Source organism: Salvia hispanica, chromosome 3, assembly GCF_023119035.1.
Source record: "Salvia hispanica cultivar TCC Black 2014 chromosome 3, UniMelb_Shisp_WGS_1.0, whole genome shotgun sequence".
NCBI classification, from domain to species: Eukaryota; Viridiplantae; Streptophyta; class Magnoliopsida; order Lamiales; family Lamiaceae; genus Salvia; species Salvia hispanica.
In genome coordinates this window covers 9,218,205-9,235,651 of record NC_062967.1, presented here as the reverse complement: position 1 = coordinate 9,235,651, position 17,447 = coordinate 9,218,205, and the positions used below count along the sequence as shown (strand labels likewise).

General features: G+C 33.4%; 4 protein-coding genes and 1 non-coding gene across 5 annotated transcripts; 1 reads left to right on the top strand and 4 right to left on the bottom strand.

The window, feature by feature from the left end:
• Positions 1-67: 67 nt before the first annotated feature.
• On the top strand, positions 68-607 carry LOC125209209 (UDP-glycosyltransferase 91D2-like). The gene has a single exon (XM_048108813.1). The coding sequence runs from the start codon at positions 68-70 to the stop codon at positions 605-607; it is 540 nt and encodes a 179-aa protein (XP_047964770.1).
• Positions 608-1,156: 549 nt separating this feature from the next.
• Positions 1,157-3,240, bottom strand: LOC125211546 (magnesium-dependent phosphatase 1-like). Its single transcript, XM_048111391.1, has 4 exons — positions 3,087-3,240; positions 2,210-2,381; positions 1,643-1,759; positions 1,157-1,546 (listed from the first exon to the last, which is right to left on the bottom strand). Exons 1-4 carry the CDS (start codon positions 3,194-3,196, stop codon positions 1,379-1,381), a joined length of 567 nt encoding a protein of 188 aa, XP_047967348.1. The 5' UTR covers positions 3,197-3,240; the 3' UTR covers positions 1,157-1,378.
• Positions 3,241-3,306: 66 nt separating this feature from the next.
• On the bottom strand, positions 3,307-3,378 carry TRNAP-UGG. The gene has a single exon. It is a non-coding gene; the product is annotated as a tRNA-Pro (tRNA).
• A 234-nt stretch (positions 3,379-3,612) lies between these two features.
• On the bottom strand, positions 3,613-6,933 carry LOC125216112 (guanosine nucleotide diphosphate dissociation inhibitor At5g09550-like). Its single transcript, XM_048117738.1, has 13 exons — positions 6,711-6,933; positions 6,102-6,164; positions 5,875-5,958; positions 5,675-5,782; positions 5,410-5,582; positions 5,154-5,265; positions 4,981-5,061; positions 4,836-4,898; positions 4,659-4,757; positions 4,467-4,591; positions 4,185-4,395; positions 4,035-4,109; positions 3,613-3,957 (listed from the first exon to the last, which is right to left on the bottom strand). The coding sequence occupies exons 1-13, from the start codon at positions 6,795-6,797 to the stop codon at positions 3,907-3,909; spliced, it is 1,332 nt and encodes a 443-aa protein (XP_047973695.1). The 5' UTR covers positions 6,798-6,933; the 3' UTR covers positions 3,613-3,906.
• A 1,077-nt stretch (positions 6,934-8,010) lies between these two features.
• On the bottom strand, positions 8,011-12,798 carry LOC125212676 (MADS-box protein JOINTLESS-like). The gene is made up of 9 exons (XM_048112907.1): positions 12,648-12,798; positions 12,129-12,321; positions 10,341-10,416; positions 9,758-9,816; positions 9,557-9,656; positions 9,043-9,084; positions 8,901-8,951; positions 8,669-8,751; positions 8,011-8,167 (listed from the first exon to the last, which is right to left on the bottom strand). The coding sequence occupies exons 2-9, from the start codon at positions 12,308-12,310 to the stop codon at positions 8,158-8,160; spliced, it is 603 nt and encodes a 200-aa protein (XP_047968864.1). The 5' UTR covers positions 12,311-12,321; positions 12,648-12,798; the 3' UTR covers positions 8,011-8,157.
• Positions 12,799-17,447: the final 4,649 nt, after the last annotated feature.

Here is a 17,447-nt window from a genome sequence, read left to right as displayed (position 1 = left end):
CTGCAAATGGCTGGATGGGAAAGAACTCAAGTCAGTATTATTCGTAGGGTTTGGGAGCGAGTACAAGATGCCACTCGAGGAAATACATGAATTGGCATTTTCACTTGAGCTTTCGAGATCACCTTTCCTCTGGATTCTGAGGAAGCCACAAGGTGTGGATAGCTCAGATTTACTGCCTCCTGGTTTTGCCAGCCGTACTCAGAGCCAGGGTCTCGTTGTTCTCGGTTGGGCGCCTCAACAAAAAATACTCGCCCATCCAGCAATCGGAGGATGTTTTTTCCACTCAGGCTGGGGAACATGTATTGAATCTCTTGCTCATGGTCACCCACTAATTCTTCTCCCCTTTATATCAGACCAAGGACTCACTGCTAAGCTGATAGTGGAAAACCAAGCTGGATATGAAGTTCCCAGAAACAAAGATAGTTCTTTTAGCCGGGACGTCGTTGCTGAATCCATAAGACGAGTTCTTGTAGAAGACGAAGGTGAGCAGTTGAGGCTGAAGGCTGCAGAGCTGCAAAGTGTCTTTGGCAATCATGAGAGTCAAGATAATTATATAAACAAAATCATCGACCATCTGAAAGACAACATGATAAAGAAGCAAGTGTAAAATCCAGTGAAACACGAAGATCTGCAATCACCATAAACAGGAAGAACAGTCCGGTCAAGTGCCCATAGTAGTCATGTCCTGCATCGAGTCAAGCATTTAATAAGTTCCAAGTTGGGTTTTCTTTTCGGTTCTTTCCCAACTTGTATTAAGAGTCGAACCGCATAGGTTAGTATTATAAATAGGTCTTTGTCGCTTCTTTATTTCTATTAAGAGTGAATAAACTTGTATCTTATCTTTCATCTCCTACAAACCCTTATCTCTTGTTCAATAAAAAACTACTTTTCCATCTCTTGTGGAGAACGTTGTCAATCTTCTCTCGTTCCACACACGATACATAGTTGCAATGCATCAACCGGTGCTCTGAGTGTTGTTCTCATAGACCTAACCATGCCTGCTGCTGATGATCTACCAATTCCCGACGCCATTGTTGAATGTCTTGACAATATCATAGCCGTGATCAACAGCCTATGACATGCCAACTACACCCAACTATAGTGGGACAACTAAAAAGAAATACGACCCAACCATACTGGGACGGAGGGAGTATTATAATAGCAAATGATCAACATAAAACCATAGAGTAAGAGACTACAAAATTATCAAATACACAGTCAAGTTCTACACAACTTTCTGATGGCTGCTGTTAATACTAAGCAGCCTTTGAATCACTAAACACAACAAAATTAGCACAAATCTCTGTAATTAGGACCACTAATCCAACCTGAAAAATGTCATTGCAGGTATGCAGTTCTTTAAAATTGGATCGGGAAATCATTGCTGATTTTCTGAAGAAGTCGGTTTCTTTGAAAAATTCTGCCATCTTTGCTTGTTCTTTTCCAATGCCGACCTATTTTGAGAGAACTTAGTGAGCCCCTGCCTCAAAGCTCCGAGATTGACACCATCGTCCACCAAAATACTCGTAACACTCATTTTCGATACCTAGAAGCAAAGATCACAGGTTATGTGGTGATTCACAGCCAAAAAGATTGTCATCCATGTGGTTCAGAAAAGAAGAAGCACGGCATGAGATCTTACCGCTTGTATGTTGCGATTTTCATCATCAAAAAAGAGCATCTCATTGTATGGAACACCAGTCCTCTGCTTCAGTTTCTGAAAATGATCGGTCTTGTGGGTCCAACTCGAGAATATCTCCTGAAACGTTACAAATGTCAGGCAAATCCCAGTTCAGAATGTATCTAAAGCATTCGACGGTAGAATGTCAAGAAGTGCTCAAGTAGAAAATAGTACCTATCCACCACCACCGCAAATGAATGATGGTCTGGATTGTGCCATACCAAGTACGATAAAATAAACAATTTTTTTGCTACAGATACATAAGCATTTGTATTGCATGGTATGTACAAAGAAGAGGATTGAACAAAAAGCTTTTGTAATGACTTTCCAATGTAAATCCCCCACAATGGCCAATGCCTCAAAATGTAACAAAAATGAGGTTTTCTAGTAGCTCGATTAGGAATCCTTTATTCAAACGAAAAACTAGTAGCTCTTCTAGTCCTAAGCATATATATGAATTCAGATAATTTCACAAAATAACATAATTAAGTAGCTCAAGCAATTGATCAAATGGCAGAGTTAGCTCACCTGAGCAACGAAAAATGATTTTATTCCCAACTTCTCAAGAAAAGTGTTGGCTTTATCCGGAGTTGGTGATCTTGAGGCAACAGCGATATCAATACCTTTATCCTTGAGAGCATGCAGTATGCCTTTGGCATGCGGATATAGTGATGGCATTTCACACTTGGAGAGATATTCACTGCAGAAACACACAGCCAGATTCCCCATGAATACAAATACGCAATCCAATGAACATACAATAAGAATAACTCAACAGATAAACTGATTCATAGTATTTACAACACATTGCAGATTAAAATGGTCAATACACACAAAAATGGTCCAGTTTCTTACCCTAGTATCAAGGAACTCATCAACACCATTGTTTAAGCTATGGTAAAAGTTGGTCAATAAATTACTAACAGATTCTGATAACCATCTTACTAAATCAAAATCAAATCCTCAAAAATATACTCCTATCTACAAAGAGTTTAATCTTCCAGAGGAGCAAATCACCCAGCCACTCGTTCACAATGACTGTATCCTACAAACCGATTAATATTTGCATCCACATGTTTCTGGTTTGCTACGAAATAGTAATGCATTAATCCTTGTGATTTTCAAGTTCAAGAAATAATAATGTCAAAATCTAATGAAAATGACCAGAAAAATTGCTTCCGCATCTAACCAGCCCTATGTTGAATGCATATATTCTATAATTTCCATTGCACATCTTAATAGATTAACATAAACCTATACTGTGATTGCAGCTTAAAATCAAATCAAATTACCAATAGAACACCCGAATTCTCCCAAACCAAGCTTTTCTATCAATCTAATAAAAGATCACTTCTTTTGGGTTCATTTCCATGATCAAACAAAAAAACATAGTAGAAAATATTACCAGTAGAAGGGCCAGAGAGTATAATCAAGGTCAAAGACGACGAGACGAGGCAGCACCTCGAATTCAGCTATGATCTCCATAGCCTCTTTCTTCACCATCTCGTCGCTCATTTCTCTCTCGATTCTATCAACTCAAAATTCGGAATTGGCAACTGACTTTTTTTTTTTTGGATTTTCAACTGAATTTTTTTTTTTTAAATCCAAAAAATAAAAAATAAAAAGGGGCATTCCGAGAATCGAACTCGGGACCTCTCGCACCCAAAGCGAGAATCATACCACTAGACCAAATGCCCACTTATGAATGATATGCCAACGGATAATTATCTCACCTAATCAATCGAGTGATGAAGTGAATACTAATATACGATGATGACAAAGGCTATTTCTCATTTCATAAGTAAATTACTCATTTCATTGATTGTTTTTTTCTATCAACTATTCTGATTACATAATTCGATCAAGGAAGTTAAAAAGTGAATACAAGTCGTACCATTCCACCAAATTGGCCAGAGTTCGATTGAAAAGCATTAGCACAAAAATTGGTAAGTTTAGTTGCAACCAACATCAGCATCCATGGCTATAACTTAGATGGCTTGTCCCATTACACTTAGCAGAAAAATATATCCTTATTTTTAGCTACTAGAAAATGCAAAACCAAAAAAAAAAACAAAAAAAACTTGAGTAATCTGGTAAACTTGTATGAAGCTGAGGAGGAGCATGCATGTACTAGTTTCATCTTCTCCGGTGTCGGGATTTGATCCTCTGCTGTGAACCACACAACTCATATAATGAGAGAATACAAGGGTAGAATCTGAGACAGCTCATTGTTCACCAGCACTTGCTGCACTAAGGTCCACTGACAAATCAATAACCTAAACCAAATCATAAACATGTTAGAATTAGTTATACTCTATTTTGAGAAGTTGTACAATATTCTAGTTACATTCACCTTTCCAGTAATCTTGTTATACATAGCCAACACATCTTCCACAGTGGACTCAAAGTGTGTGGATGGGTCATAACTCTGCAATGCAATAACACAAAGTTATGTGAAGATATATGATGACAAGTGAAGCAGAGAGAAGAACGCGATGCGTACCATAGAAATATAACAGTGGTCAGAATCGCAGTCGTTGGTGGGCTTATATCTGTCATAGGTTTCGTAGAATATCTCATCAACCGGTCCAAGAAGGTCCAACCCGGGCTTCAGCTCTGCCTCCGGATCATCAGTCTCAGCCTCTGTCAAAACGAAAGCAATGTATTTGCCTTTTGGCGCCACGTTGTGATAGTACGAGCAGCAGAAGAGATACCTAAGTGAAATCAAAGATACACAAGTAAAACAGAAAGGTATGAGTTGGTGAGAACTGAGAAGCATATATACATGTCTGATTTACGGCCAAGCTGCTTCTGTGGGATGATGACTTGAGCTGAGTGCGACTCGTGAGTGTCTGGGATCGGGTGGCTCATTATAATGACAGCACGCGCAACTTTCCCTACCTTCTCGGCCTGAAACCAAAATTGGTCTGAAAACTATCTCCAAACTATATGTATGCATAAACGCGCAAAAAGTAACCTTATCGGGTGAATATGAGGGGTCGCAGACAACTTTCTTGCATTTAGCCGTTTCTCCTTCGGATGTTACTCCAACCACTACTCCATCCTCATATTCCACCTATAGATTGAAAAACAATTAACACATCTCTTCGCTGAAGGTTTCCACGAACGAAGCTAGGATGTAACAGATTATCACCTTACAGTCTGGCTTGTTTAGCATGTAAGTCCCACCATAAACTGCGCTCAGGCGAGCAAACGCCTGTTGATCAGACATTATAGCAAGTCAAAACTACGCTATCAGTATATTCGTCTGAAATTATGATTCTCAGAAGGGAGCAAACCTGAGGCAACTCTCCAAGTCCGTACATAGGATAGATGTAAGGAGATCCGGATTGGAATCGCGCCAAAGATTCTGCATACAGCTGTTTGACAGACGAAAGTTTAGCAAAGCTGTGCTACTTCTTCTTTTATTCAACTAAACACTATAGATTGCAATTTAATAGAATCTCTCCACCTTCATTCTCTTCACAAAAGCCAGTGCCGGCTTGTCCAAGTATTCATCGCTGAAATGCAGAGCCAGTGCATGGCCTATAAAATCAATCGTGTCGTCTTCCAGTTCATACTTTCTGCATTTTAGAGCAAACAAGGCTGTCACTCAGAGTTCAACCGCGTTCCATTTACAACATCACGAGTAATTCACAGGCTAGGACAACTACACATTGTGTAAATTGGCAGTGTAATAGAGTGATGCATAAGTGTGAAAAACTGACGAGATAAGCTGTCTTGCTGTAATCGTGCTCAAGTCCATCCCGTGATGAGTCTTGGGATCACTCTCATTAAAGTCTTGAACAAAGACAAAGAACTTGCGCGCGCGCCTCTTCTCAAAAAGCCCCATTAGTGGGGATTTCAGTGCCTCGACATCAGTTGCCGGGACCTTGTGGATCTGTAGCATGATGTCAAGTGTCAAGGCTGAACAAGAAACATAAAAAGGCAAAAAGAGAAAGCTAGCAAAAGTTCATTCATCAGTCATCACACCTTTCCTTTATTGTAGACAAAACTACCATCTACAGCCTTGAAGTTGAGGTACTTGGTGACGTTCGCATGAATCAAGACGCGTACTAAAGTTCCATTCGCCATCATGAACTACAACAATCAAATTAACATATTATTTTTACCAATCATAACACAAGTGGCTTAGGCAATGCAATTTGTAGTACATCAATGTTCACCTATACCTTTGGGATCATATCAACGTTGTACTCTCTGCTTGCGCCTAAATTCTCGGGCGGTTGCTCCTCTCCCCTGAAGCGCTTCCAGAGCTAAAGAAAACGAGATATTAAATCCAAACCACTTCATTTTGTTACTTTCAACTAGGTAAAATATACATTTGGTCATATAATTGTACAATATACTACTAGTAGTTAAATTTAATCAGAAATGAAAAATAGTTCTCTAACATTACCTGAATCAAACTGAGAGAGCTGGATTCTCCTCCATAATAGTCATTTTTGTCCATGTGTAGTACCTGTTTGGAAAATCAAAAAAATGAAAACAATACGAGAAGTAACGTAAAACCAACTTTTCCCGCCAAAATACTCGATACAAACTCAAAAAATTACGAATATAAGAAAGAAATCGATCAGAAGAACATGAATCGAAGAATCACTAATCATATTGTCAATTTTTTTTTTTGAGTTCTCTCTCGAATTTTCAATTCACATATTGAGGAATCTATCTAACTTATCAAACGAATAATCACATTCGCTTGTGGCGTCATTCTACCACTCTGCATTCTTAAATTCATTCAAATCGGACGAACATCCATCCGATCTATCTGATCATCTATCCAGTTCTATCAAGCCTTCCGCAGCGTTTTCATAACTGATACGTCGTCGTTCATCAATTAATCGGATCATAATGTAATATTAGCCGTGTAATCGAACAAAAACAACTCTAATTTAGTCAGCAACGGTTGATTTTACCAGAGTTAATATTCCTCAAGGCACAAACAGATCAATCAATCCATTTTTTGTCCCAAAAACTGAAACAAAGGAGTGAGAGATGAAGTTACTTTTAAGCCATCGACGGAGAGAAGGCCGCTGAGAATGCATTCTTTCAGACCAGTGCCGAGAACGATGACATCGTACTCTTCATCCATACTTTTTTCAGGCACAGCACAGGAAAGAAAGCAGAAGAGAAGGTGTAAAGGAATTAATGGAAGAATGAATGTAAGAGGAGAAATGTGAATTGTGAGCGAGGAAAGAGTAACATTAACGCGCAAATGAAGATCGAAGAGCGCGGGAGATTTAGCAGTGGAGCGAGTCTTCTCCGCAGTTGATGGCCACACTATTATGTTCTTCAACCGTTTATATTGTTATTATTACATATACCTTAATAATTGGGCATAATGTTTGAATCTTTTTGTGGTGTAGTAGCAGTCAATATATTTTTCCAAATAATTTACCGGAGTAAATAGCTAAATAAATTATGGTTACATTGATCAGAAAATAAATATAAATTCATTATATAGAAGTATAAGTTAATTAATTTTTCATTTAACATAAATGAGAAGATATTTAAATGAGAACTTATATTTTAAAAAAAATGAAAAATATTCCGATCATTCAATGAAGAAGATCTACAATGAATGCATCATCTTGCTACACGGATGCAATGCTTGATTTCGAATTCGAATTTTGCAAGAAATACTAATTTTAATGTGACATGACATTTCATAGCTTCCTCGTTAAAATCAAAACAGAAATTAAATTAATAAGCGCAACTCAATTGGTAATTAGGCGCTTTCCCTCCAATTAATCATATCACCAAGATAATTAAGGATTATAATTGATAAAAAGAAATTTAACAAATATCCAACAACATTTACTTATAAATCTCAAAGTATATACCAAAAATTGATTTTTACCAACTCATTTTTGTCAAAAGATGACATGAACTTTAAGGTGCTCAGACTTTGGCAGAAGTTTATATTTTCATTGTATCGAATTTTTGGGATCTATGTGAAATTTATCATTGAAAATTTCTTAACAATAATATTTTAAAGGCACATCGTACACACATCTAAATTCCTATAATAATTTTATGATCAAGGTATCGCGGCGTTGCTTTGTTTTTAGTCCTTATTTCGGATTTTGGATTTAGTTAGTAGTTGTATTACTCAATTTTCTATGTTGTACCTATAATTAGCTGCAGCGGAGACTGTAAATAAACTTTGTGAAACTAAATTCAATTTTTTTATGAGGGGCTAAAAACATAGTACTACTACAATAATTTTTTTGTTCGATGATGTTTCACTTGACCCTACGAAATTAAGATGCAAAATTTGAAAAACTATCATAAGTTTCAAAGTGTAAATGTAAATAGAATCATAGATAGATAGTACTTCCCATGTGATATGTTATTACATGGCGACAAACCATCCAGAGCTAGAAATCATGCATCCGTTTACATCAAACATTACACAAAATATATCTCATACATATATAGTTACAGTTGGATTAGGGCAGCCTGCAATCACAGAGAGGCAATAATAGTTTAATTAAGTTTCATCATATAAGATTAATTAAGACTAGGACATTAATAGGGTAATTGGTAGAAAAAACCATGAACTATTGCTATATTTTCCACAACCTTTAAAGTTGGTCATATAAATCACGAACTTTGATAATTGTGCGAATTTTCCATGGCGATTATTACTTGGAAATTAGAGGCTAAATAATATGGATTGTTACTTGGAAATCAATAAGTCCGCATGAAATTTATTAATGCAAATCTATTTCAGAAATGATAAATATGTTCCACTAAGATAAAATAATTCAGGTTAATTTTAGCCATGACTGAAATTAATCACCATGGAAAATTCACACAATTGTTAAAGTACATGATTTATCTTGCCAAGGTTATGAGAAATACTAGTACTAAATTTTGGCAATATATAATTCATGTTTTTCCAACCAATTATTCATAACTAATTACTACTATATATTTATAATAATATACTAAGCTTACCCTAGCTTGAGGAATGTGTCGGTGCAATTGCTGTCGGAAATGGGCTGAATTCCTAGGTCAAAAGCATTTCTTTTGCTGGATTTCTGCGCATCATGCAAATTCAATTTCATTTAAGTCAAAATAGTATAAATGTAGTAATATATACGATTATTTGAATTGAGGTATATCAATGCATCTAAATTATTTTATTTTTTTTTAAACTTGTAATAAACTAGCTAGCTCTTAAATTGACCTCTATTGGCTGCGAATTCAACCGTGAGTTTTCTTCCATCAATTTAAATTCCTGCATTATCCAATCAATTAAATCATGAAAAATGTGGTCCATCTAAATATATTTGTTAGGTAGAAAAATTTGGGTGGGTAGAAGCACTTGCCCTTGTCTTGAGCACCCTCATTTCATCTTCTAGCCTCTCATTCTGCCACCAATCAAATTATGTAGACGAAATAGTTCTATATAAATATGTGGCTAGTGAAAGTGCAAGGATGGATGCAGAATAAAAGATTAATAGAGGCTATGTTTTCTAAATTTTATTCAAAAATACTACTCCCTCCGTCCCGCTTTAGCAGTCTCATTGACTTTTCTGCATTCGTTTTGTAAAAATAATAATAAATAGTTAAAGTGGAAAAATAATAAAGTAAAAAAGAGAATAATGTAGATAAGACTCTTCTCTATATTATTCTCTTTTTTACTTTATTATTTCTCCACTTTAATTATTTATTATCATTTTTACAAAATGAGTGCAGAAAAGTCAATGGGACTGCTAAAGCGGGACGGAGGGAGTATATTTTTAGGTGACTCAGATCATTGATATAATCGCACATATAACTTGGTACATGCACGTTATGTGTATATTACATGTGCTTGACCTATAGACTGTACGTACATACCTTAGTTTTTCGAATGCGGCTCATTCCTCCCTCGATCAATTTCTCAAGCTTCATGAGACTGGCTAAGCTAAGCTCTTGGAGATGTTCTCCCTCAAGCTGTCTGTATATAGAAAAACAAATTAAACAAGTATATAAATACATATTCATCTCTATGTTAATTATTGTATCATATCATATATAATGGAGTGTGTCATGAATTACTTTAGCTCAATGCTGAGCTCCATAAGATGCCTGCTGAGTTTGCCAAGGCCATCATTTCCCTGAAAATGGCTCTTTGATTATTTCTAATTTCTCAACAATGCATGAGATCATGATAATTTATAGTACATCAGTATATATAAAGAAAATGGAATAAGATTGAAAAAATCTAGAAACCTTTTGTATTGGTTTAGTAAGGTGAATATATGTGAGCATGCATATTTTATCACCATATAAATATGATTCATTGATCACTATATTAATAATGAATTCCCCAGATATGCATCCATGTCTCTACTCCAGCACTAATTGACCAAATCTACTAATTAAGTGAAAAATTATCAGTACAAAATTGCACACAACAGCACTGATTTTCTTCAAAATTAACTAATTCAATCAAAGTTATAAGAATCATTTAGTGAACATAGAAATGATTGATTATCTAAACATATCCTCAAGATTCACTATAAGTCAAGATAAGATCGGTTCAAATTGAAAACTACATACATCAAATTAAAAGTTAGTGAAGAGTAGTTTATTTCGATCAAGCCTGGTAAAATAAAATAAAACTTATGAGATCGATTACCTGAATATGGAGGGGAGGTTGCCTAAGTAGTTTGAATTCTGTTTGATGATCATGCCTTTGGATGATTTGCATCATGCTTCAAGAAGCCACAAAACTTAATAAACAAATTATGAAGCTAGTGTATAATTAAACCAACCGTGTATATACATATTTCATCTAATTTTTTAGCTATATATAAAAGTATGCGTTTGAATGATGAAGATGAAAGGAAAGAAGCACATCGATTCATATATGTAAAATTGTAAATAATTTCTCAATCATTAGCTGAAAATGATTCTTGGCTTGGGTAAATTCGGATTATATTAATGTAATACCTAAACCTACATCTTTCAACAGTAAAACATAATCTATATTAATGTGATACCTAAAACCTACAGCTAGAGAATATTGTGTGTGAAAACAATGCTCACTTTTGTTTTTATTTTTTTGTGCGATTTTTAGTAGTACATTACTGATTCTTTTATGTTAGAGATTTGAACATACTACATTAATGCCACAATCATAAAAAAAACAAATTAAAGATCAATTTTCTAAATTGTTTTTAATTAGTTTTAACGCGCCAAATTAGAAATCACCTCTTGACAATATATGTTATAAGCATATGGAGTATATACAAAATCTTCAATTTGTTTCCGCAAATCCTAAATGAATAGCTGTCACATAGAGTAATATGTTTTCTAATCATACACGTATATGGATATTATAGGAATGACATTGGATGAAATCCACCAGACTGCAAGCTTTGGTTGTTAACATAGTAGTAGTACTTTAGATTCATAATAACATTGCACTGAATCACTTGGATTATAAGTTTCATGTCTATTTTAGTACTCCACTTTATTGGTCCTAGCCATTTCCCCCCAATAATCCACCATGAAAAGTACAATCTTAGTGTCAATATATATATATATATACCTGATTGGTCCTAAATACAATCTTAACTATGTCTATAAATTTGATCTTAACATATGGATCTCTAGAGTACTAGCCTCTTGTAAGTAAGTTTAACATAAACATGAATATAAGACTTACAAATCCTCCATTATACACAACATAGTATTATAAATAGATAGATATATATACATATACAATCTGACTTGAATAGTTACAAAAGAAGAAGTTATACATGTTATGTAGAAGAAGTTTGTACTATATGTATGTATATCTCACTTTCTCTTTTCATCACATGTGTTATGTCTAAAATGCATGAGATTTTTGTCTATCTCAGTTTAACTCCAGCAATTAATTGGTCTTTTTGTTGCTAGCTCTATGTTTTCGCAACTTGTAAGCTCTAATTAATCTCTTTCTCATGTATGTACATGAATCAAATTCAAAAAAGATTTTAGAGTACATTAGGAGTTAATATAAGATCATACATATGTTAATAGAAAAACTAAACAGAAAATCAGTTCCTAAACCCTTGAAGTACATAATAAAATCACAAAACTTGACAAAAGATTTAGTTCAACTGTTAAAATTAATACCAATAAAAACCCATCTCTCTCTCTGGGTGTGTGTAGCCCCCATATTGTACTTATATTCTTGATAGTAGTAATGAAAAATTATTACCATATAGTGTACTGTATTTGGTTATGAGTAAAGCATGTATTGTTTCCAATTTCCATGCCTTTAAAACAAGATCTATGACATATGTAAACTAAATCTTAATTAATTTACACATCATCAAGAACTTCCCTCAATTAGGTCTTAACACACAATTAACCTCCCAAACCACACCAGTCGTACTTCTGTGTGTGAGAGAGAGAGAGAGAAGGAGAGAGAGAAAACCTTGAGGAAGAGTAGTCGAAGAGTTTGCCGGAGGCTGAGAAAACAATAAGGGCAATCTCAGCATCGCAGAGAGTGGAGAGCTCTCTAGCTTTCTTGAAAAGCCCTTTTCTCCTCTTGGAGAAGGTCACCTGCCTCGCCGTCAAGTTGTCAATCTTCTTGATCTCAATCTTCTGCCTCACCATTTTTGAACAACCTAAAAACAAACACAAATACTACTTTATTACATCACACAGCTGCGAAAAAGAGGGTGTCCGTACAAATGGGGATGTATATTTAGGCACTAGGTTTTTTATTACATCCTCAGAAACAAACAGTAAAACCCTCACTTCAAATTCTTCTCAAAATATAACTAAATATAGCAATGGATGATAAAGGGAATTTTTTTTTTCTTTTATGGGGTAGTATTTTTTACTTAAAAAAGAAGAATTTAACATTTAAGGGGTGGGAGAGTAGTACAAGAGATTTGCAGAAAAAGGGGAAATTTGCTGCATATGCTAATTCAGGGAAGATTTTGACTACCTGGGATGAGAGAGGAAACTGGCTAGAGAGAGAAAGCAAGGCTCTTCGCAAGGGTATTTGTCAATCAACCTTAAAGTTTAATCGGAGTTGCTGCCAAAGCTTCTGTGCATAAGGGTGGGGTTTGTGGTGGGGTGAGCATATTATAAATATGAATTTTTCTTTTTTTTTTTTGCTTTCTTGAAATTAACGGTGTGTGGGTATTTATTGGCCATAAAAACTTAGCTAAGACACTATTCAATTCCACCAACAAATGTACTTGCAAGGTTAGTGTAGATACTACTACCATTCATACCAAATAAAGGTAACGTATGCTAATGCAGTCCAATATTATGGCTTTGATTTTAGCATAGTCTTATATATTATTCAAGTCCAATTAATTATACTTTCTCCATTCCGGTAATGATGGTATGTTTCTTTTGTATGAATGGTATGTTTCTTTTGGGCATGAATATGCGGAAGAGTTAGTTAGATAAGTGGGGCGGGGCAGAAAATTGTTACAGTAAGAGCTATATTATCTAAATTTTATATGGAATAATCATTTTTCTATATTTTCTTGTTTTGATATGGGTTTTTGCACTTCATTTTACACAAAATAGCAACAAAATTATAATGTTATGTAACTAAAATAATTAAAAAATATAATAATTTGGGAAGGGCTTAAGCCCCCCCTCCTTAAGCACATGTGTGTCCGCCCATTAGTGAGTGATTGTGACTATATATTTTGTTTGTATTGATTTATATATAAAAAAAAGGAGCGTGAAAAATGCGTTTTAGACTTATGAGCCGCATGCATGTGAGGCTAAAGCTAGTGGCTGAAGTCGTCATATAGTGGCACGAGCCGCACAAAAAGCACAATAGCTAAGTGAGAATAGTCGCCGCTACTATTTCTCTTATTACTAACACATTTAAATTACTTTATTATTCACATATTTTTACACAGGAAGTCAACCTTCCTAAAATCTACTATAACCAAAAGCAATAATATGTTAGCATAGAACGAATGTACTACTTAGTAAATATATGATTTTATGATAGTTTGACTTTATTTATACATCTATATCATTAATCTTAGTAAAACATTTTTGCGGATACTTATACTACTACGAGCATTATTTACTAGTGAAGAAAATTTTTATACAAAAAGAAAGGATAATACCCGCAAGACCTGAATGGTATCCCTACTATATGCATAAATGCCTTTGATATAAATAATAAATTATCTATAAATATGAAGATCTGATCTATACTATATAGTTAATAAGAAAATTTTAGTTAAAGAAACATGATTTACCAGAAATTCGAATTTAGAGATGGACAGATATGAAATCGATAGGAGCTAATGTGGTTTCTATTAAAATAGTACTACAAGTTTGTATAATTCATTATTTATTGTCCTTTGACGAATGCGATGACACCTCGTGAGCAACATTTATTTTTATTTTTTCAATACCACATATATTTATCAATATATATCTATAAAGTTTTCTTAATATGCTCATATTACTATGTACATACATCATACATGTGTGAAGATTGCATATGTATCAAGCAAAAGTAAAATTTTAACCGGTATTTTTGTTCAGATGATTTTGTTATCGAGTCAGATAAAATTAGGCAGCTTTCTTTAATTAGAAATACATTTGTACTAGAAGTAAACACTTTGCTAATCGTTTTTAATTATTACTATATTTATATATACTTGCCTTGTGCAACTCCAAGAGTACTATTGCGCACAATTAGGGACTATTTGTGTATATTATATAGTTTAATTATAGGTTTGTAAATATAGATGCAGCATTACCTATAAGTCAGTTAAAATTGTGCAAAATGTGCAAAAAATATGTGCATTAAATATTTAATACCAAGAATGGCCTAATTATTTATTTATTAACCTTTATAATTATTTGACTATCTTCGTTTCTTCTCACCAAAATTTAATGGGCCACTTTATCTCTACCTTGTGTAAATCATAATTAAATATGGTTATTTATCATGGCCATGACCATGAATTGTTTTCATTGATAATTATGCAAAAAAATCGAAAACACTTGTATTTTAGATAGGAGGAAAGTATTTATTTTCATATTCACAACCTTTCGAAATATAATTCATTTTCATCTAAATCATGAATTTTTATCAAAATTTGATCAGTCATATATTTGAAATCATAATATCATTCATAAAAAAAAAAATCTTTCTTATCTTTTTTCTATTATTAATTTAATAAAAATGTCATCTTAACATCAACAAACTATGTCATTTTGTATACTGATAAAATGGTTGAAATTTTTTAAAATTTCATGATTTTATATTTTACTTTCAAATATTATAGAACTGAAGTTGATCAAATTTCATCATCACATTGCATATAATATACGGCATTTAAATCTTCAACCCTAGCTAAATCTATTTAACTTCCACAATATAATTATGTTGATAAATTAACACCACAACCCAATGAGGTACGCTGATTTATTGTGCAACTACTCCTAGGTGAGTGGTCCTGGACCTCCTGGTGCAGTACTAATTAAATACCCAATTAAAAATACATGTACTATATTATATTAGTCAAATGATATTTATAGTAGTACTACTAGAAGCCCACAAATGTAAAAATAATTAATTTAGGAATAAAGCAAGATTGTCCGGCATGCTGTAGATCAATTAAACCTTGTGATGCATATTATTCCCGTACACCATAGCATGGCCATGGGGACATCACCTCAAATATATGACTCTTTTGCCCTCCCCTATTTCCACCAGTATTATTCAGTGCCATTTTTTTACTTTTATTTGATTTCGACATGTTTCAAAAATATCAGGCAGGTTCTCCTCCATTAAACTAACGATGACTTATTTTTCGTTTTGGCTTCTGTCAATCGAGACGTTTCGTTATTAAAAATAGAAATATTTTTATTTCTATTTAATTATTACTTACTTTATTTTATCCATTCAACGCATAAAATTTTGTACCGTCCAAAGGTCATCTTCCGGAGTACAAAATATGCAAATTAGTTTTGCAGATTTAGTAAGTCTTAATTAGTTGAAGTTGGACCTACTAAGTATGACTATATATGACTTAATTACTAAGGGCATTCACAATGGGGCACCCTATGCAACGCTTTAAGCCCTACCCTATGCACCACCATATCAGCATTTTATCATCCGTCCCTTCCACCTGCAGTGGGGTGGACTATAGCCCACCCTAAGCGATGCCCTAAGCATTTTACTTCTATTTTGTATTTATATTTTTATGTTTGCAGATATAAATAAAAATAAACAAATAAAAACAACACAATTAAAGAGAAATTCTAAATTTACTTAATTAAAAAAAAGTTACAAAATAAGAAATAAAAAAAAGCACTAAATACAAAAAAAGGAGGCTAGTCTAGAGTAGTCCCAACTTGCGGATGAGGCCATCGATGGCCGGTATTCGTCGGGTTCTGTACCCGGCCATCGTGCACCACCGAACATCGGACTATTTGGATAATCTCCGGAATCCATTTTGCTTGAAATGTAGAAAATGTAATGTGAATTTGAGAGTGAAGTGAGTGAAAAAATGAAGTGAAAATGAGAGGAATATATAAGTTTTGAAAATTTAATAAAATTTTAAAAAAAATGAAAACGCGTCGCATCGTCCGCGTCGTCCACAGTGACGGACGATGCGACGGACGATGGGTAACCCATCGTCCGCCCCATTGCGGATGCCCTAATACGAAATTTTGTGGTTATCGCTTGTCTTACTGAAAAATCTTGAAAAATACTTAATCGATCATAAACATAGTTGGAACTAAGAAATATTCACCAGATATGAATGTTTGAAGTCTATGCAAAGACCATGTTGTAAATTGTTAGAATTAAGAAATATTCACCAGATAAGAATGTTTGAAGTTTACGCAAAGACCATGTTGTAAATTGTATGCACATGTTATGTGACAATGGTTCAACAACAAACGAGAATATTTTTATTTTTCATCCATCTTATGAAAATATCTCATTGTTATTCATAAAAAGTTCTTCCAAACTCATTACCCATATACTGCATCAAATTATTCACAACTTATACCATTAAGGGCAGCCATCAAACATTAATAATAATGTTGGTCACACTGTGCATTAACACTATTTTAAATTTTTGCACCATCTTTCTTACTTTACCAATAATTATTCATTCTCGTGCCGTCCCAAAAGTCCTTATTTTTGGGGACGAATGGAGTATATTATAAAGAACTTATGCTGTGTTTAGTTGACGGGAAAGTAAAATATTTAAGGAAAAATATTCCTGAGAATATAATTACTAAAAACTTTACTTTCCTCTGTTTATAAAAATATAAAGATTTTAAATTTTATATTTATTTAAATACTAAACTAAAATATAATACTCCACTAATATTTATTAATAAAATAATAATATTATTTTTAAAGTTACTTAATAAATTATTAATTAAACATATAATTATAATTTTTATATTATTATGGAGTATTTATTATGATGGAAGTAAAAATAAATTATCCATCATAATAATAAATATAATAATATATTTTAACAAAAAATGATATAATAGTAATAAATATAATTATAATTACTGTTATTTACTAATATTATTAAAATTTTACAATTAAATTTATTGATTGATTATTAATTTATAAAATAATTACTATAATAATAATAATTATTATTATATGATTCATAATTTCAATAATTATATTAATTTTTTTTAATACATTATTATGATAATAACAACTACAAAAAATATAATATTGACACAATTATTATTATTATTATTATTATTATTATTA

What these genes read in the sequence shown, in the direction of transcription:
- LOC125211546 (XM_048111391.1), bottom strand. Translation starts at nt 3,196, where the DNA reads ATGAGCGACGAGATGGTGAAGAAAGAGGCTATGGAGATCATAGCTGAA. An exon ending in AATCATTTTTCGTTGCTCAG is followed by an intron (nt 1,760 to 2,209) that starts GTGAGCTAACTC and finishes GTAACGTTTCAG; the next exon opens with GAGATATTCTCGAGTTGGAC. An exon ending in AAAATCGCAACATACAAGCG is followed by an intron (nt 1,547 to 1,642) that starts GTAAGATCTCAT and finishes CTTTGCTTCTAG; the next exon opens with GTATCGAAAATGAGTGTTAC.
- LOC125209209 (XM_048108813.1), top strand. Translation starts at nt 68, where the DNA reads ATGCCACTCGAGGAAATACATGAATTGGCATTTTCACTTGAGCTTTCG.
- LOC125216112 (XM_048117738.1), bottom strand. Translation starts at nt 6,797, where the DNA reads ATGGATGAAGAGTACGATGTCATCGTTCTCGGCACTGGTCTGAAAGAA. An exon ending in ACAGCAAGACAGCTTATCTC is followed by an intron (nt 5,266 to 5,409) that starts GTCAGTTTTTCA and finishes TCTAAAATGCAG; the next exon opens with AAAGTATGAACTGGAAGACG. An exon ending in GACTTGGAGAGTTGCCTCAG is followed by an intron (nt 4,899 to 4,980) that starts GTTTGCTCCCTT and finishes TCTGATCAACAG; the next exon opens with GCGTTTGCTCGCCTGAGCGC.
- LOC125212676 (XM_048112907.1), bottom strand. Translation starts at nt 12,310, where the DNA reads ATGGTGAGGCAGAAGATTGAGATCAAGAAGATTGACAACTTGACGGCG. An exon ending in AACCTCCCCTCCATATTCAG is followed by an intron (nt 9,817 to 10,340) that starts GTAATCGATCTC and finishes AGCCATTTTCAG; the next exon opens with GGAAATGATGGCCTTGGCAA. An exon ending in TGAGGGTGCTCAAGACAAGG is followed by an intron (nt 8,952 to 9,042) that starts GCAAGTGCTTCT and finishes TGGATAATGCAG; the next exon opens with GAATTTAAATTGATGGAAGA.